At 36.3% G+C, this 21,171-nt stretch overlaps 1 protein-coding gene across 1 annotated transcript in view; it reads right to left on the reverse strand.

Annotated features, from left to right (window-relative positions):
* The window catches only part of Btla (B and T lymphocyte associated), a 32,712-nt gene extending 11,778 nt beyond the window's left edge, over nt 1-20,934 (reverse strand). The window contains exons 1-2 of the mRNA XM_005386387.2: nt 20,598-20,934; nt 4,889-5,212 (exon numbers count right to left, since the gene is read on the reverse strand). Of these exons, the coding sequence (XP_005386444.1) occupies nt 4,889-5,212; nt 20,598-20,676 (403 nt within the window). The 5' untranslated portion in view covers nt 20,677-20,934. The remainder of the gene's footprint in view (nt 1-4,888; nt 5,213-20,597) is intronic.
* Between the last annotated feature and the right edge of the window lie 237 nt (nt 20,935-21,171).

Below are 21,171 nucleotides of genomic sequence, written 5' to 3' on the forward strand. Positions count from 1 at the left end.
ATATATATTGCTTTTCCCTTCCTTCTTTTCTCCATTATCCCCTCTCAGATTCTCTTTCCTTTTGAAGTTTCCTCCCAGTTTACAATATCTGTTGTACTTTTTGGATCTTATTTACTCTTTCAGTTTATCATGCTAGGGAAATAATGCAATATTTACACATATTTGTCTGGTTTATTTCACTTATGAGTATGGTCTCAAGTTGCATTCATTTACCTATAAGTCTCCAGTTTATCCTTCTTTCTGGCTGAGTAGTACTCCATTATATAAAATGACCACATCTTTTTTATCCATTCCTCAGTTGATGGTTATTTGCATTGTTTCCAAGATGTAGCTATTACAAATTGTGCTGCTATAAACCTGGGTGCACATATATTGCTGTAGTACAATGGTTTTAATTTTTCTGGGAAGATACCTAGCAGGGGAATAGCTGGGTCAAATGGGACCTCTAATTCTAGTGTTTTGAAGAATCTCCATACTGGTTTCTACAGTGGTTGCTCCAGTCTACATTCCCACCAACAGTGGATAAGTGCTCCTTTTCCCCCCACAGTCTCTCCAGCAGTTGTTATTGGTTGATTTCTTGATGGTAGCCATTCTTTCTGGGGTGAGATGGACTCTCAGTGTTGTTTTAATTTGCATCCCTCTAATGACTAGTGATGTTGAACATTTCTTCATAGATTTATTTGCCATCTGTATTTTTTGGTTTTGAGAACTGTGTATTCACCTCAGATGCCCATTTTTGGATTGGGTCTTTAAATTTGGGAGGTCTGATTTTTTTGAGTTCTTTATACATTCTTGATAGTAATCATTTATCTGAGGAACAGCTGGCAAACATTTTTTCCCACACTATGGATTGGCTCTTCACTCTCTTGGTGATTTCTCTTGCTGTTCAAAAGCTTTTCAATAAGATGAGGTCTAGGTTGTTGATTCTTTGTGATAGTTCCTGTGTAATTGGGGCTTTATTCATAAAGTCTTTGCCTACAACAATGACTTCAAGAGTTTTACCTACTCTATCTTTCAGCAGTTTTAATGTTTCTGTTTTAATATTTAGAACTTTGATCCATTTCTAATTTAGTTAAGTGCATGGTGAAAGGTATGAGTCCAGTTTTAATATCTGGCATGTTGAGAGCCAGTTTTTCCAGAACCATTTATTAAAGAGGCTATCTTTCTTCCAGTGAATACGTTTGGTGTCTTTGTCAAAATAAGGTGGCTGAGTAGGTCTAGAGTTGCTTCTGCATCTTCTAATCTGTTCCATTGACTTTTGAGTTTTTTGTTTGTTTGTTTGTTTTTTGCAGTACCACACTGTTTTTATCACAGTAGCTTTATGGTATAATTTCAAGTCCAAGATTGTGATGCCCCCTGCCTTGCCTTTGTTGCTCAGAACTGCCTTTGCTATTCTAGGTCTTTTCTGGTTCCAAATTAATTTTAGGATTGCTTTCTCTAATTCTGTGAGATATGCTGCTGGAATTTTGTTTGGAATAGCATTAAATCTGTATAACAGTTTTGGACATATGGTCAAATTCACTATTTCCTACCCAAGAGCAAGGGATATCTTTGCATTTTCTGGTATCCTCCTCAATCTCTTTTTCAGAGTACTGACGTTTTCAATGTAGAAGTCTTCTACACCCTTAATTAGATTCATTCCTAGGTATTTCATTTTTAAAATGCTATTATGAAAGGTATTGTTTCCCTAATTTCCTCTCTCAGTGAGTTTATTATTCATGTACAGAAACACTATTGGTTTTTGAGTGTTGATTTTGTATCCAGCTATGCTACTGAATTTGCTTATTAAATGTAGCAGGTTTTTAGTGGAATTTTGAGGGTCTTCCATGTAGAATATCATGTCATCTGCAAATAATGATAATTTAACTTCTTCCTTTCCTACCCGTATTCCTTTTTTTTTTTCTCTTGTCTAATTGCTTGGCTAAAGTTTCCAGGACTGTATTGAATAAGTTTGGAGACAGTGGACATCCTTGTCTTGTTCCTGATTTTAGAGAGAAAGCTTTCAGCTTTTGTCCAATGAGTATGATGCTGGCTGCTTTTTTTGTCATAAATTATCAGATTCAGATGAAGACTACATGTTTATGAAGTTCTTGTGGTTTCTTTTGCCATTGATTTTCTGTATGTTTTTATTATGAGTGGGTGCTGAACTTTGTCAGAAGATTTTTCTGCATCTGTTGAGATGATCATATGGTTTTTGCCCATGGTTCAGCTAATATTATGTATTATATTTATTGATTTAGGAAGGTTGAACCATTCCTGGGATGAATCCCACTTGGTCATGGTGTATAATCTTGATGATTTCCTGCATTCTGTTTGCCAGCATCTTATTGAGGATCTTTTGCATCTATGTTCATTAGAGAGATGGGCCTATAAATCTCTTTCTTATTTGGATCTTTCTCTGGTTTTGGTATTAGGGTAATTCTTGCTTCCAGGACTAAATTTGGGAGTACTGCTTCCCTTTCAATTTCCTTAAAGAGTTTGAGAAGTGGTGGTGTTAGGTCGTCTCTAAATTTCTTGTAGAATTCAGCTGTGAATCTATCAGGGCCTTTTCTTTGTTGGTAAGTTTTTAATTACATCTTTGATTTCATTGATTGATACTGGCTTGTTTATGATATTTATAACTTCTTGATTCAGCTTTGGTAATTGATATGTATCTATGAATCTGTCCATTTCTTCTGCATTTTCTACCTGACTAGAATACAAGTTTTCAAAGCAGGTATAGATGATCTTCTGGATTTCTACAGGGTTCATTGTGATTTCACCCTTTTCATTCTTAATTGCGTGGATTCGAGTCTTTTCTTTCTTTTTTTGTTTTTTTGATAAGGTTGGATAAGAGTTTGTCAACTTTATTTAATTTTTCAAAGAACTAACTCTTTGATTCATTAATCCTTTGTATTTTTTTTAGTCTCCAATGCATTAATTTCTGCTCTGATCTTTATAATTTCCTCCCTCATATGAGCATATGGTTTAGACTGCTCTTCTTTTTCTAGAAATTTGAGGTTCACTATTAAGTTGTTTACTTGAGCTTACTCTGTTTTCCTGATGTGTGTATTCACAGCTATACATTTCCCTCTTAGGACTACTTTCATTGTGTCCCATAAGTTCCAGAATGTTATATTGTCATTATCATTTAATTGTAGAAACTGTCTAATTTCTTCTTTAATTTCATCTGTGACCCATTGGTTATTCAGGAGGGTGCTATTTAACTTCCAAGTATTTATGAAGTTCTTGTGGTTTCTTTTGCCATTGCTTTCCAGTTTCATTGCACTATGATTTGATAATATGCATGGGATAATTTTGATTCCTTTGCATTTACTTAAACATGTTCTATGAGCTAGTATGTGGTCTATTTTAGAGAACACCCCATTCACAGCTGAGAAAAATGTGTATTCTGACGTTGTGGAGTGGAACACTCTGTAGACTTCTACTAAGTCCATTTGTTCAAAAGTTTGGTTCAGTTCTAATGTTCCATTGTTGATTTTTTTATCTAGTTGATCTGTCTTTTTGTGATAGTGGGGTATTGAGATCCACCAATACAATTACATAAGTGCTTATTTGACTTTTTATTTCAATTAATATTTGTTTTATATAATTGGATGCACTGTTATGTGTTGCATATATACTTATGATTGTCATCTCTTCCTCTTGGATTGTTCCCTTTATAAGGATATAGTGACCTTCTCTATTTCTCTCCATCAGTCTAGGTTTGAAATTCAACTTGTCTTCAGATAACTACCCCTGCTTTTTTCTGTGTTCCTGTTGCATGTAATATTATTTTCCATCCTTTGACTTTGTCTATGAATTTCTTTTTGAATTAAATGTGTTTCTTTTATGCAGCATATTGTCGGATCTTGCTCCTTGATCCATTCTACCAGTCTGTGTCACTTGATTGGTGAATTGAGACCCTTAACATTGATGGTTACAAATGATATGTGTTGACTTATCCTTGACTTGTTATTTTCCTGCATTTGGCTCCCCCTCTTTTTTGCGTCCCTCTGTTTATTTGTTGGCCTTGCCTAGTGGATACCTTCTGTTGGGATTCATGGAGTTCTAATCCTTGTTTGCTCTTCTAGAATGTCCTTCAAAACATTTTGGAGTGCTGGTTTGGTAGTCATAAATTTCCTCAGCTATTCTTTGTCATGGAAGCATTTTATTTCTCCATCAGCTTTGAAAGATAGTTTTTGGGGTACATCAATCTGGATTGAAGATTGTTTTCTTTTAGAACTTGAAATACTTCTCTCCAAGCTCTCCTTGACTTGAGGGCTTGTGCTGAGAAGTCAGCTGTGATTCTGAGGGGTTTTCCTTGATAGGTGATTTGTTTCTTTTTCTTAAAAGCTTTTAAGATTCTATTCTTGTGTTGAATTTCTGGAATCTTGTCTATGATATGCCTGGCTGCAGATTTTTTTATCATGGCTAATTGGAGTTCTATATGCCTCACTCACTGTATGTCAATTCTTTTTCTCTACCAGGTAAGTTTTCTTGCCTTGACTTCTGTGAAAAGTTTTTTTATATATCATTTATGTTATATCTTGCTTTGTCATTGACTTCAATCAATCTTAAGTTATTCTTCTTTGCCACAATTAGCAGCTGCTGTATTGATTTTTCACTATTTCAGTGACATACTTCTGGACTTATCAAATATAGTTAATAATCCTTAAAAACAAAGACAATAATTTTCATTGTATTTTTATCATGTTTTCTTCACTCAGCTCAAACACATGCATACAAACATATGTGCATTCATGCACATCATAATTTATGAATGTGTGGCAGAGCTGATGTGATATAGATGTTCAGTCTCTAACCTAATGATTTGAGAATCTGCATTTCCCATTTCCAGAAAATATGATGAGAAAAACATTAGATGGTCTGGGGTTCAAGAACTTACCTGTCACATGGATGGTTGTTGAGTGAGAATGAATGAGATGAGAAGAGACATTCACAGAACAGCGATATGAGCCATTGTCAGTTGGAAGCACTGGTTCAAAGTGTAGCAGAAAAATCGACTTATTGAGCCCTTCTTGCCAACTTGTGTGTAGCCGAAATCTATCCTCAAAAGGGTAACAGACTGTTCCATTGAACTTGCACCAAGTCACATTAGGTCTGTGACCGCAGTGTTTCACAGGGCATTCCATTTTAAAAGAAGTTCTTGCTGAAACAGTGTGTTCTGAATGTCTCCTAATACGAAGTTGTACATCACATGACTCCTCCCCTAAAGGATAAAAAGAAATGAAAATAAAATCTATTCTTCCAAAAGGATGATATATATGTCCCTCCAGCACAATTTGCCAAATATTTCTCAAGCATTATTTTACAATATTCCTAGATAACATTTTCTAGTAATTAAACTTCACTAACCCAATGCCTGGTACATAATAGGCACATAAAATATTTTCCTTTACTATTTTGAATATTTGCTTTTAAAAATCAAATAAATTAATTTTCTCAAAAAATAATATAATTAGTAAGAACCTTGCTATATAGAGGATGAGGTAGTAAAGAACTCGCCTACAGTAATATGCTAATAATTAAGAGAATTAAAATTTAAAGTTATACTCTTCTTATTACTCTATACATCATTAGCCATTAGTTCATGTTACTACATTTATTTTTCTCCATATTGGGAAATGAACCCAGGGCTTTCATCTTGAGCTACATCCCCAAAACTTTTAATTAATTTATTTATTTTAATTTTGAGACCAGGTCTTCATAAGTTGTTCAGGCAGAAACTGAACTCATGATCCTCCTGTCTCAGCCTTTCAGAGTGGTAGGATTACAGGCATGTACCACTGTGCCCCAGTAAGCCACTTTCACTTCTTAAGCAGTACTCATATTTTCTATGACTAGCTCTGATGTATCCCACTATATGAAAGGGACAATTTTTTTCAGGTAATCACTGCCCCATAGCACCTGGTATTAGGAATTTTTTCCCTTGTTTTTCATTGCTGTCTTATATAGTTTTTCCATGACTTTTTCTGTGTAGGAGACATGCAACTCAAGATAATCACCTGAAGATAGGATGCTCTTAAATAATTTGAATTTTTATGTTTCTCCATGGAATTTCTCCAAATTCCACCTCTTTTGGAATTTCTGTATACTGGCTTGACATGCTTAAATTGTGACTCCCTTTGTTTTGGGGAGACAGCTTTTTACTGTAAATAGGTCTTTCCATCTATAAACTTCTAGTTAGTAATTGCCAAGTACATATAAAATCTGTAGCACAGAAAAATTTTATTTTCTATATTACTGAATAAATTATGCTATCATAAACTTATCATGGAAGTATTTACCTTGTGACCTCAACACCTAAAATATACCTGAGAACCAAGACACATAGGAAAGAAAACGTGTCTCAGTAGAAAAAAATTGATATTGGAAGACCCCAAATTTATCTCATTTCATGCATAATTCTTAAATTCCATTATCTTTTGCCAATTAGTTTGGAGTGCATAAGTATGCTAAATACACAGACTAATAATTATGTTCATAATGGTAAGATTAAACCAATGTGCAATAAGACTTTAAATCACTTCATTGCTTCCATTTTTCAGGCAAAGAAGTGTGCAATCTGTTTAACCAAAGAAAAAATGTATAAGAGTAGTTATGTCACAAAATGTTTTGGCTTCCAAAGAGCAAACTTCAATTACTTAGAATGTATCGTTATGTGGAACTATTCATTTGCTGATAATTGATGAACAATGTTGTTCCTTTGGACACCTATCAATAAGTGGAAAATGAGAAATGGTGTGTATTTTCAACAACTATTTAAAAAACCTTTTGTATCAGTTACATTATATAATGTATGTATGATACATCATAGGTCACTGAGGACTCTATTATGGCTTTAACTCTCTGAGCTGGCCAGATAAAATAACTAAACCAGGCAGAGTTCTCTTTCAGATAAACATGATGTGGTGGTTTATCTTTGTATTTTTCAGTAAAATTAAGGCTAAACATGTGGTCTTAGAAAAGTAATTTGGGTCCTTGTTCCTTTACCCTCATGATTCCTTCTTAGCTGTCCTATCCTTTGAACTACTCTTTCAGTAATATAACTATTCCATCTTTTTCAATAATTCCTTCATCTTCAGGCACTCATTGGAGTGGGTTCACAGTATCATAAGTTATAGTGACATAAGCATAACTGAGGTTATATTCAAGAGGAAGGCCAAAGGTCTAATCACACAGCTAGTTAGACATTGAACTAGAGGATGGGGTTTTGGCCCTGAGTCCCACATTCCTCTTGACCTAACACAATGCCCTGCTTTATTTATTTTTACACCCTTTACAGCCAATATGAACATTCTCACGGTTAGATATCTCCTAATACAGAATAAATCTTTTACCATTTATACTTTATCAACCGCTATTCAGGATAACTGAAATATAATTGATTTTCCAGGAATCAGATAGAGACTGAAGGACCTACAGTGAACTTTACAAACCTCTGATTATTTATTTACTTACTTAATTATAACTATGTTGAGATCTCAAACAAGTTTACTTTAAGACTTCCTATTTGAGTTGCTTTCAAAAATTCAAAATAAAAATGTAAGCAAAGCTAAAGCTAAATTATAATGATGAAGTTTGCAAAAAGTTGAACAGAAAGAGTAAGACAGTTTACTTACAAGGAAGTACCTAACAATAAACACCTGGATGTGGTTAGACTTATGAAAAAAAGAAACAAGGAGACTGCAGGCAAAAAGACCAAGTGAAACCCTGTTTGCAAACATTGTTCCCTGTCTCAGCCTCCTAGTTTCCTTTTTTATTTCATGGATAAGTCAGCACAAGTTGACTATGCTAGAATTATAAAAAATAAAACAGTTATAGACAAAGGTATTGGGGCCTCAGGAAGCTTCCATCTAATTAAGGAGGTAATATTACACTGGGAAAATAACACTGTAAAGATGCACAAATCACCTTGAATAGCTATGCACAGGAGTAACCTCAGCTGGGGATTGGGGGGCAATGCTTCCTGGAAAGTTTGTATTTGAGCTGAACCTCAGTGACTGAATAATCCTTTTATAATTAGAATAGAGGTTGGGGAGATATTTTTTTCATCTTTCTTTTCTTAGACAGGATCTCACTATGTAGTTCAGGCCTACCTTGAACTCACTATGGGGATAGACTGGCCTGGAACTCACTATAATCTTCCTGCCTCAGCCTCCAAGTGCTGGGATTGCAGGTGTGCATCACCATGCCCAGCAAGAGGGAGATTTTAGGGATGAAAAACATGGTGAGCTTTCAGTCTAGAAGTCTCATGATCAATTAAAGGAACTGATCCACAGCTAACTCACGGTTTCCTGTAGATCACATGGAACCACTGACTGTTTCAGAATAAATGTAATAAATATCAGGTGGAAGAAGTTTAAGGTCTTCCTGTCCACAGTAAGAAACTGTGGCGAAAAATGTTGGGGACATTTATAAAGTCATGGAAAAGGCTAAAAATGAGAGTACTCACTTGCTGGTTGTTTCAGATGCAAATGTATTGTCTCAATTTGGTACAGCCACCCAATCTCAACAGCACTAAATTTCTTCAACTTAAGGTAAAGGACAGAAATATAAAAATAGTGAAGTTCCTTCCCACCACTCTCCTTTAACACCCAAATGCACAACTTCACTTTCCTCAAAGTGTGACTTACAGTATAAAGCCATTTGTAGTCTGAAATTTCCATCCTCATTACAATATGTTACTCTACTATTGAGTCAAAGAGCTGTCACCTGATGCTAGAAGCACAATTAAACAGGCCTTCTCTTCAGCATTCTGTAACTACGTGCTTGGGAGGAGTGCACAAAGCCGATTAGAAGCAGAGAGAATAGCAGACTGATGTCTTGGCTGCATCCCTGACTTGCAATGGGGTTATGAAAACATCATTGTGGTTCTTGAATATTCTTATCAGCAGGACGGAGATCACTGACTCATCAGCTGGCACAGGAATTTTCTTGTGCATAGATGATGAACGCTTGCAAACATTTAGAATCATCAGAGGTATTCTCTCTGTGCACAGACAAGACGTTACACTTCCTGTCTCTCAGAGATTACAACTGATGTTTGCAAAAGTGATTTGGTGAATCAAATGGCACGATTATAATTTTCCATCTGACAAGCGTATTGGCAATTTTTTCTACCTGTCCTGAGTTACATAAATCCATCCTACGACACTCAAGATACAAGAGGATTGGCGTATCACACATTTTCTAAAAAGGGATGAAAATCTTAGTTGTTCTAGGTTGTGGCTTATTCGCCAACTCTCAGTTATTATTGTTCTTGCTGTTTTCTTCAAACATTCATATCTGATAGTAGGGAATTTTCAATGCCAAAAGTAATGAAAGAAGAGGATGAAAACTTCAACCACTTGTTGCTTTCATATAATGAAATATCTATTTTCATGTCACTATACATTAGAAAGCTTTATTTTTAAAATTCTTAAGAAAACCATTTGTACATTATCATGTTGTGTCTATTTCATGACCTGGTCATACCTAGTGTGTGTGAGACTTAGAATACATCATTTTGAACAACCCTTACCTCAGTATTGAAAAATATTTTCAGAAACAATCATCAAATGGAAAAAAATAATGAAGTGGCTAGAAGAGAAATATAGTGAATATTTGCTTGCATTGAACTTTATATGTACAAATATGCAAGTGAATAAACATTTGAAAAATATCAAAATATAAAAACATGCACAGCTACTTAGTAATTGGAATGGTGTGAGATTTGAACCTTTAGTTACAGTGTGATGATACAGTAGCTTGTAAAAATAATTGTCCACTAGCTCATAAATGAATTTTATTAAATTAACAATTGAATCTTTACTAAAATTAAAATTCTACAAATTACAATTTAGGCAACTACTAAACTGTACCACTAATGTATAGTTTTTTTTTAATTTGATACTCAGTTTTAAAATGATTAACTCTTTTAAAAGAATGTATCTCAATAAGTATGTTAGCCAATAAGACATTTCATGTGTGAACTAAAGTTACCAAGCAAAAATATTGTAACCCACAACCTCTTCTCTGTTCTATTGTTTTAAACATCAAAGACAAATAAAATCCAACACAGCTGCACATGACAGAAAAGAGGCAGTTTCAATTGTGCGTCCTTGTCTCTATAATCATTGTGTGGTGTTACTGTTTATTTAAAGTGGACTTCTGGAATGTAGGAATATATAGTACCACACAGCCAGGGAATAAAATCCAGTGATTCTGAACATTATGAATTTAGTCTCCAAAGGAATAAAAGTAGCTGAATTCACATGTGTTCAGGACTAATGCTGTAACCAGGAATTTCTCTGAGTTAACATGTGTGTAGAATGCAATTTTTATTAAAAGATATGTATTGTAAGTATGTTATCATGAAACTTAGACACATACTATTAAAACTCAACAATAACATTAGTTATTTAGAGCCTAGATCAAAAATATTTGGGAAAGGGGTGTACTTTATCACAAACATTGTTCAGAATAGCTAGTATGTAGTAATAATTAAACATAGACAATACAGACAATATGTCCCCTTATTGTCCACATCCAGGTATGTAGACATTGTGCCATCCAGGCCAATTTAGGAATATGATGGTTTCTAGCACAAAGAGGAGGCAGAAAATGTCTTGGAACGTTCTTCACTTTTTAAATTACATGTTTACTTCATTATATCAGACATAAGAGTTTTCAGATTCTCAAGAGAAAGAGAACGCTTCTGGCTAGGCCAATTAAGAAATGCTTCATGGAGAAGAATGAGCCTCTTCCTAATCCCAGCCCCACCTCCAGACAAACCAGGTCCTCTTCCCACTTCAACAGCATTCCTACTCCCTAAAAACCCCCTACACTATTCAGTGTGATATGCATCACTCTATTACAAGTACATGTGGGTTCGGCATTTGCGTTCTGTCTAGTCTACCACTTCCTTGATCAAGTGATATTTGTCTGTGCAGAGAGAGATAGCTTTATGGAGGTATGTAGGTGCCGGCGTGGTGGTACACACCTGTAATCCCAGCACTCGGGAATGAATGCAGGAGGATCGCTGTGAGTTTGAGGTCAACCTGGGTTACAGAATGAGTTCAAGGTCCTTTTGAATTATGGAGTAAGACCCTGACTCAAACAGACAGACAAACAAAACCTCCAAAAAAGTGTGAAGGTGTGAAGGCATTATTTGTCCTGAGGCTGAAAAGAAAGGTTCATGAAGCAAAGACTACTTTATTGATATCTGTTTCTATGTGTTAAGGGCCACTGTGCAGACACAGATAAGTCCTCTGAGAGGTCATTTAATAGGCACTGAGATGAACAACATGTGCATATCAAAATACTCTGCAGTGGTTAAGTTATAACCATGGAAGAAAGACTAGACTTTGCAAGTATCCAGTGTGGAAAGGCCTGACTTCTGCACACTCTAGGTTGATATTCAAAATATTCAACAAATGATGTTCCATAGTAATACAGTTGCCAGGGCAGTCAGGCAGAAAGGAATGCAGCCACAAACAACAGCATAGTCTAGGAGCTTCCAACTGAGCAGGTGTAGCTGCATGTGTCAGTCAATACCACCAGTAGCTAAAGGTGGCAGATGATTTGTGAAACCTTGTATCTTAAAATAATAGCATTATGATCACAATTGTTTTGTAAGATACCATTATTTTTATTTTTAAATTCTACATGCCTTGATTATAATAATTAGTGTAAGCAGTGTCCCAAGTGAATTTCACTATCCCTCTGTTGAAATATTTTTTACGAAAACATAGAAAGCACATAGTGGTTACATTCACTGCAAGAAATGAATGATAATAATGAATGCAGATCGCCTTAATTTGAGCTGATGGTTTTAGAGGTGGACATGAAATGTAAACAATTTTTGGGCAAACTAACACTATCACTAAACGTATAATACAGCGATAATTTTCAGTGACATCAGCCAAGATTTCGGCTTCTCTCAGAAGATATCACAGATTTAAAAAAAATACTTTAGATACATACTAGAGAGGTTACAGAAGGAAGGTTTCTTTCTTTCTTTCTTCCTTTTCACACTCTGAAGGAAAAAGGCCTCCAGACAATGCTGGTGATATGTTCTGCTTACTTCAGATGGCTGACATGGTAGAGGGAAGCGAAATAACTTCTTCCCTGGCAAAATGGAGCTTAGTCATCCCAGGACTAAGCAATGGCTTGCGCAGAGTCAAGGCAAACCTGTGCGCAGCAATGGCAGTCTTCTAACCACAAAGATCCGGGAGGATATCAAATCAGACCCCGTGGGGAAATCACACAGATAACAACAGAAAGCCCAAATGGCTTCCCATCATAAGCAAGCTGACACACATTCACAGAATCAGATACATGGTGCCATGAGGAGAGAGGCGGGGACTTCCCCCCACTTCAGAAACCACGAATTTAATGTTATATAGCATTGATTAAATGTTTTACTTTACCTCTGTGAGCAGTGAACCCACTCCCTAAGACAGATGTCCCCAGAAGTGGTAGAAACGCTTGCAGAAATTTGAATAAATATGATGCACACATACATATGTTAAAAATCAGGACTCTTATTGTAAAAGGTAACCACTGGTACTTTAAAGATAACCCTGTGGGATAGAAAGGGATACAAAGAAAACAGCCTGCTGTGAAATCAGAGTGTATTCCATTCATGTACTTGACAGCACATAATGTAATACAGATTGCAGACATAGAACGGCATGCAATGGTAGGTATTATGTATCATTCTCTGAAGAATAATTCCCTTGAGTATTGTCTTTAGACAGAGATAGGCATCTCCTCACTCTCTTAGCATGTACAAACATGTGTACATGCACACACACACACACACACTCACATGGTGAAAATTTCCCTTAGTAAAAATGGAACTAAAAGAATTACCTTCCCACAAGAAAATGGTATGAATCTACCTTTATTCCCATTACTTAAAAAACAAAGACCATAAAACAAGAAAGTTGAGGGAATTTTGTCAATCATCTATTATTATTTCCTCTTGAAAAATCGCCTTCTAATAATATACTTTCTTATTATATGTGAAATATTTCTTTGCTTGTTTTCACATGTTATTTATTTAGCATGCTTTAAAGTAATTCCAAGGCTACAAGTTCTCATAATATGATACGACTATTTGAAGACAATGTTTTTTAATCCAGTTGTATATGATAATCAAAGGCTTTAGCATATCTTTTTTCTTGGTTTTATCTAGTTTTGGATAGTTGTGAAATTGTTTTTTCTAGAAAGAGTCATTTTAGTATTTGCTATAATATTTTCTAACACTGGTAAAGTTTATGCACTGCTTTGCCTGTTCCTCTCTGTGGCAGCTCAGCTTGAGAATCTCACTTCTGGAACTGTTGCACTTTCACAGACACTTGCCCACAATTGTACTATGCTGTACCTCACAAATCAGTATGCTACAGACCCTTCTCAATCCATCATGACAGCAGGTAAATATGGATATGAGCAAGATTTTTTAAGTTCATGTTATATACTAGGCATTGTTGCATCCCATACACACAGATCTCCTTTGACTTATGTTTGAGTTATTTGTTCATAAACCCATCTTAATGTGAAAATATGGTAAGCTGAAAAAAGCACTACATATATCCAACCTACTGTACATCATACCTTAGCTTAGCCTACCTTTAGAGAGGTTTAGAACACTTCAAATTGGCCTACACTAAGCCTATTTTTGTGTATCCTAGGCAAGTTCTCCACCACGGAGCTACATCCCCAGCCTCATTAAACCTATTTTTAATACAGTGTTGAATATCTCATGTAATTTGCTAGGCACTCGTCTTTTTCAAAAACCCTCTGATAATCTAGCCTACCATGCCATATTGATCATTTACCTTCATGATCATATGGCTGAGTGGGGCCACTGCCCAGCACCCCAAGAGACCATCATCCCTAATACTGTCAGCCTCAGAAGACATTAGAATTGAAGTACAGTTTCTACTGAACTCATATCACTTTTTCATTACTGTAAAGGTGAAAAATTTTAAGTTGAACCATCCTATATCAGGGACAACAAATACAATTTTATGAGGCAGTTACTAGTTACTATTATTATCTTTATTTTTAAGTTGAAGAAACTGAATATTAGAAACAAGGTCACCAGCAGTGAGGAGAAAGTCAAGAACAGAATAAGAACCCAGACCTGTTCTCAACTCCAAAGTATCAACTCTTTTTTCCAGCAAGGTTGTTATAAATAAGAATGCATTTGAAAGAGTTTTTAGTACTACGCTTGACTTATACTGAATAACAACAAATGTCAGTATCATTTTTGATGAGATTAATTTAGGAAAGCACCATAGCATTTGAGTGAAAATTTAATGCCACAAAGTTTATGAATGGTACAGACAAGGTGAAAACCCAAAGATCTCCCCATGTCCCTTTGCTCTGAAAAGTTATTCTCACCCACTTTCATAGGGATCAACAGCGGTGTATAAAGGCTGGTATATACATTGGGCAAATGTAGCTGATCTCATACAAAGATGTTCTTCCTTTATACAAAAGGAAGTTTGACAGAATTCTACTAGCCAGGAAGGCTCAAGTTGTTCAAAACTAGGAAGCGAAAAGTTTTGATTTTGCTTATTTTCCCAAGCTTGCTTTGTCAACTTCTTTATGCATCCAAATGATGAATGTCACCTCATGGTCACTCTATTGGTCACTGTCTTTGCCTCCCCAGACCAAAGGATTCACCTATCTCAGGAACACTGCAGTCTCCACCTGCAGACTCCACTTCATTGAGCTCTGTCTACTCTATATGACAGGGCAAGTTTTCAGTGGAGTGTTCATTGACCAACAGGTAATTATCTCCAACGAGTAGCCAAAGGCTTTAGCCAGTTAAACAACTCCTAAAGAACAATGGAGAGAGTACTTCCGGGGAGACATTGATTGCCTGGTCCAAATGTATACCATCTTCAGTGAAGCTAGCCCTTCACTTTGGTCAGAGCACTTTCAGAAGGCCAGCCTTAAAAGCCAGCATCAGTGAGAGCCTCTGACATTTCCTCAGCAAGCAACAAGAGTTTCTCTAAACACTGCTGCCAGTAGACAAATGTTTACTGGTGATGCTCAGAGTAAGAGCAGATTAAATGTCATGAATGCAAAAGTACAGGGAAAGTCCACCTCCACTTCCTTCCTGGATATTTCTTCACATCCCTAATACACTTGGCCACAGAGAGTCACTGAGATTCGCTGGCATTTTCAATGCCCAAGATATGCTTAGCCATACCCATGTGGATAAAAAGCTGCCAGTTATTCCCCAATATTCATTCTCCTCTTTTCATATTATAGAGGAAGGTGAAAGTAGGCCATGACAACCCAGCTCAAATCTGAATGCTCCATCCTCCTTGGCAGCCAACTTCTGGATAGTGGGCTGCTTGTGCTCAAAAGAACACAGCTGACAGGGAGGAGGAACAGAGGGGTTAGAGAAATCTGCCGGCTGAACCTGATGCTGTCCTCCACTGGCCCAGGTGGTCTCTCAAACATTTCCCTGCACTTTGTTTCAAAGGAATGTCAAACAGCACATGTTCTGACCTTAGCAAAAGCAACACCCCTCCGTGCATACATGCAGACACGTAAACCAGTTCTTCCATAGAGATAAACATATAAATCACAGCATAAGAATATACTGGAAAGTGCATAGCATTGAATTAATCTCAAGACAAGAAAATTGAGAATACTAGAAAATTACAATTATTGATACAATGCAAACCACGTTGTTTAACTCTCAAATGACATTAGAAATTACACACCTAGATATTATCATGCACTGGTGACAGGTAGTGGTATTAGGTAATAACACCCAGAGTTATTTATAAAAATCTTATCAACCTCAAATGAAAGATCATTTCTCAGTACTATTTTTTTTCAGTACTGGGGATTTAACCCAAAACCTTCCCAATGAGCTAATCCCCAGTTCCTTTTTTATCCTTAATTTTGAGACAGGGTCTCACAAAGTCACTAGTTGCCGAGGCTGAGCTCAAATTTGCCATTTTCCTGCCTCATCCTCCCCAAATGCCAGGATTATAGATGTGTGCCACCTCACCCAATCCCAATTTTAAGTGTTCTATTAAGCTAATTTATTTTTTACTAAAAGAAAAAACATTATTATATCAACTACACCATGTTTACAGTGAACCAGGCACTGTCCTGTTTAACACAATTAAGTCACTTATTGGTCACAACTCTATAAAGTCAACATAATTATTGTAAGTTTTAGATGAAGAGTTGAGCGCCAGAGAGCTTATTATAGTCACAGAACCAGTAAATGCCACATAAGATACTAATCCAGGCAGTTGTCTCAAAAGATCCGATCTTGCTTCTCCAAGAAACTAAGCAAAAAGTTAATTTCATTTTTTTGTATCTAATTACAAATCAACATTTTTCTTCCAACAATTCTGAATTCTAATAATAAAGGCGAAACTCACAAATAATGAAAATTAAGTAGGAAAGTCCCAGAGAAGTGAGATAATAGCTTTTGGCTTTAACCTTACAATAGAGGAAATTTTTACAAGGGGGTGAAGGAAGCAACAATAGATTTAAGAGCTCTTCAATGTTAGGGAGTCAGTTCAGGGCTGTAATTAGCACAGGAGTTAATCAGTTCATGCCTTAATCCAGGAAATCATGAAATTGCAGAATGTACTCTTAGACATTTGCATAAATGGCAGGCGCATGTATGATACCAGCACACTGGTATTTGGCATTTGGTAGAAGGCACAGCTCTGTCTCGAGCATTTCATGTGCATGTTTCAACAGGAACAAATAAATAGAGCCATAAACGTAAGCCTGATAAGCACATGTGTATTGAAACCTGATCTTCAAGGCGTAAAACATAGATACAGAGCTCAATCTGCCCTAGTGTACCTGCTCTGCATAATCTCCATGGGATGAGGGGTATGGCCTTTAAAAGTGGATCCGTGTATCATGCTAAATCAGCATAATAATTTAAAAAATGGACACAAACAGGAGCCCAATGGAGGTATGGCCCTAACTTCTGTGTTCTCAAAGGAACCAAGGTATAAGTATTCTTCTTATTGGACAAGGTTGGGATTGTTTTTTATCACACTAATTTGTGATCAGTCAAAGATTTCCTACTCCTTTTATTCCAAATCGTATATACTGGAGTCAACCAGTATCAGGTATTAACTGCAACATTCCTGCCTGCCTGGATCTGCAATCCTCAACAGAGTAAGGGGTCCAAGGCCTTAGAGATGGCTCCATCTCCACTTTCAGGCTAGGACTTCAGTCTATGAGGAGAAGGTTTTGATATTTTTATTACTTTCATCAGGACAGAAGTCATATGCCAGACACTGCTCTCTCTGTCTCTCTCTGTCTCTGTCTCTGTCTCTTCAAAAAGCAAGTAAGCTCCAACAAGAAATTTGTAGACAGCATTACATTTTTCCCCAACCTTGTTACAGATACAGTCCTACTCCTGGGGAAAAGAAAAAAAAACACAAGGCTATCATACCACTTTGAAGTAGAAGGAAAATATTCTAAAATTATCTAAAGAGTTTGAAAAATTACCATTGTAAAGAAGTCAGTGATTAATGTAAATTACAGGAAATCCCCAAGATACAAATGTTATAATTAATTTGGTTTTGGGAATGGGGCCATCAGCTCTGTCTGGAAAGAAAAATTTCACCGAATGTCCATTGGTTTCTTTTGGTTTTTTGTTTGTTGATTAGTTTTTTGTAGGTTTGCTTTTTGCAGTGCTGGGGGTAAAACTCAGGCCATTATATGTACTGTCAATTGCTCCCTCTCTCTATGCTATCTCCCCACCCCTCATGTACTGTCCTCAATCCATCTTGATCTATATTTTTAGCTCAGTATGAGTAATGCTGCAATCATTATAACAACTGCCGCATAAGATACCTGGCCAATATTTAGTCCAAGTCTTTCCCCCTGATTTTCCAAAGATTTTGATTCACTATATTTTAGTCTAAATGTGTTGCACAATATATTTTACTTACTTATTTTAACTTTAAAATCTCAAGTCTTAGAAAAATATTAGTCACAAGATACAAACTTTGGGCCAGGCGTGGTGGCAAATACTTATAATCCCAGCACTCAGGAGGCTGAGGCAGGAGGATAATTACAAATTTGAGACCAACCTGGGCTACAAAGTGAGCTCAAGGTCAGCTGGAACTGTATAGCTAGACCTTGTTTCAAAAAGATGAAAAGAAAAAGATACAAACTTTGTATAAGGAGGAATAAATTTCAGGGTTCTACTATTACATCATATGATGACTATAGTTAATGTATTTATCTGAAAATTGTTAAAAGAATAGATTTTAAATGTTCTCGCTATAAAGAAGTGGTATGTGAGGTGATAAATTGTTAATTCACTTGGTTTAATCATTCTACCATGTTATACCTACATTATCATGTCACGTTATACTCCATAAGCTTACATAAATATTTGTAAAATAAAAATAAGATGAAATAAAACGTTTAAAAACTGAATTATCTTAACTGATCATGTTAAATCTTACTTCTCACTTGGTGAAAATACCAGCGAAAATATCATTAACATTGACCTAGCTTTTATCATGTGCACTTAGAGTACTAGGCACTTTACCCATATTATTGCATTGATAGTCATCACCATAAGCCCACAATTTAAGTAAAATTATTAATTCTATTTTACCATCGGAGGAAGTAAAGATAAAAGAAGATGATAAACTTAATCAAGATCAAAGTAAATGGCAGAGCCAGTGAATAAACTCAGCTCTACTACCCACATCTATTTTTGTAAGCACTAGGTCACAGCACATTGAGAAGAAAACTGGAAGTTATGTCATACTTCAATTGCGGTATAGCACTGACAGTATTCGCCTTCACTTCACAGAAAATAGTGTATAGTGAATCTTCTAAATTGGTATGCTTTCTGTGTAATAATATGACTATAGCTGTAGCTATGTGACAGTAGTATCTGATGAAAGGTGAAACACTTAGGCAACCATCTAAGCACCTAGTGACTTAATAGTAAACACACATAAACATAAAAGTGCTTGGATGAGTCAAGACATTTTACTTTGCACCTGGTTGTGGGATATCCTGGAATCACACATTCAAATTCCAAACTACACAGTTCTAGAATTGATGATGTTCTATAAGACCTCAGTGATCATATTTTCTAATTTAAAAAAGAAGCCCACAAACTAATAACTGTGTGCATATGGATGATAATAAGAGAGTATGTTTGAAATTAGAACTACTAAGAAATCAGAAACTTCTACTTATCCATTGATCTTTCCCCTTTGCAATGTATGAGATGTGATTGAAAGATATACTGTGTTTAAATTTTAAAAATTTATTACAGTAAAAGACACATGGCCATTAATCCTCCCTCAAAATACTTCCTCTCACTTCAAACACAAGTATCCTGTTGTTCTTCTAACTCTATGAAACAGTTCTGGAAGTTCTCTTTCATGAATGTCTTTAGTTACACTGACATGGCTGCCTTCTTTACTTTTAATGGATTCAAAACCTTTACCTCTCAAGATCATTTTGAGTTTTAGAAAGAACCAGTACTCCCACAGGGCCCGAGCCTGGAAGTAAGGTGACTGAGGATGCTATGAGTGTTTTCATGAGCCTGCCTTTCTGTAGGACAGCACTCGGCAGCAGCTGATCAGACCTTGCAAAATACTCACGAAAGAAGACTTTCGGAAAGAAGCAAGAATGAAGGGAAAAGTGCGTTTAAAGTCAGAGGGGTTAATAGCAATATGCGTTTGACTGTAGTATAAAAATATTAAATATTCATCATATGTCAAAACAATTCAAAAACTGCCCCTGAAACATGTCCATGTAAGGCAGCAAGAGACCTCAGTATAATAAGACCATTGCCTTTTTTGCCTACCTAAAGGGATACTCAAATGCCATCTTGGTAGGACCCAAATCGTGGTCTATGTTCTATTGTCAGCCAAGTAGGAATCATTCCCTTTCATCAAAATAGAACCATCATGGAACGCTCTGCTCTGATGTCTCAGCTGTTTTCTCACTCATGTGCCTCACTAGAGCAAGTATGGAGATTTTACTTAGAGATGACATTATGCAAGAGTAGCCATGGAGAGAGATATACTTCCCGTTATCCAAGATCTGTCGCATCCAAATGAGCACTACTACAGTTTGCTAGAATGAATTTGGGAATTGCATGCTATTTATTCAGCAGCACCATGGCACCCAGAGTTTTTGGTAATTTTGAATTTATACTTAGCTACTTACAACATATGCTCAGTTCTCTCTTCTTACCATCAGCATTTATTTTTAGAAAAATTGGCCAACTTATGGATTCGGTGTCTGCTACTTTTTTTTTTTTTTTTTTTTTTTTTGGTGCCAGTAATCAAACTCAGGTCCTTGTGCTTGCTAGCCAGGCACTTGTGCTGCTGAGCTGTATCCCCAGCAGTGTCTACTATTTAAACAGATTAATACATGTGGTTATTTAGTTTCTGTCTCATCATGTTTTCATAGAGCAAACATAACTACTTAGTTTATCTACCCTACCATTACCCATTTGGCATAAACATCCCATCCTACTAAATTCAGCAAGGGAAACATTGCCCCCATGATCCCATGAGAAATAAAACCAGCAATAATGCAACTAGGAGCCTTACCGTGGATGCTCTGGAGGCCCAGACGTAGGATTGGGAAGAGGACCCAAAACAATTTCCAAGTTCCAAGCATGGCAGGCATTGTCTTCACTCCCTGTACATATTCAGCGTGGAAAAAAGTGCTCAGGCAGAAGGTTTCCCTTCCTCCCCTGAGTTCTTCAGAGATAGATCAGGTTATCTACCCTGGCAGCATCTGAGAAATCAATAAAAAGAGGACAGTTGGTGAGAGAGGACAGTAGGCAGAGATGGACTGATTTCGTTCAGAGATGTGAGACAGCTCATCCGTGGTTTTGCTTCTTGGTAAGCTGGTTGCTCACTTTCAAACACTCATCTGCAGAGAGGCTTGGTCCTGAAGTTCTCCTTCCGCTCTGCCACCTTCTGGCCCCTCCTTGAGGTTTTCTTCAAAGTGAAGTGAACAAGTAAACTTTAAAGAAGTCTAGATTGTTGCAATCTTTAGGTTAAGATTTTAATCAAATCAAGGTCAGGAAATTCATGGTAAAAGTACCTATGGTTAATAAACATACCTTTCCCCCCTTTTCACAGCTTGTGACTATGAAACTTTTGTATGTGAAAGAGT

The sequence above is a fragment of the Chinchilla lanigera genome, unplaced genomic scaffold, assembly GCF_000276665.1.
Source record: "Chinchilla lanigera isolate Chin_1 unplaced genomic scaffold, ChiLan1.0 scaffold00026, whole genome shotgun sequence".
Taxonomy (NCBI): Eukaryota; Metazoa; Chordata; class Mammalia; order Rodentia; family Chinchillidae; genus Chinchilla; species Chinchilla lanigera.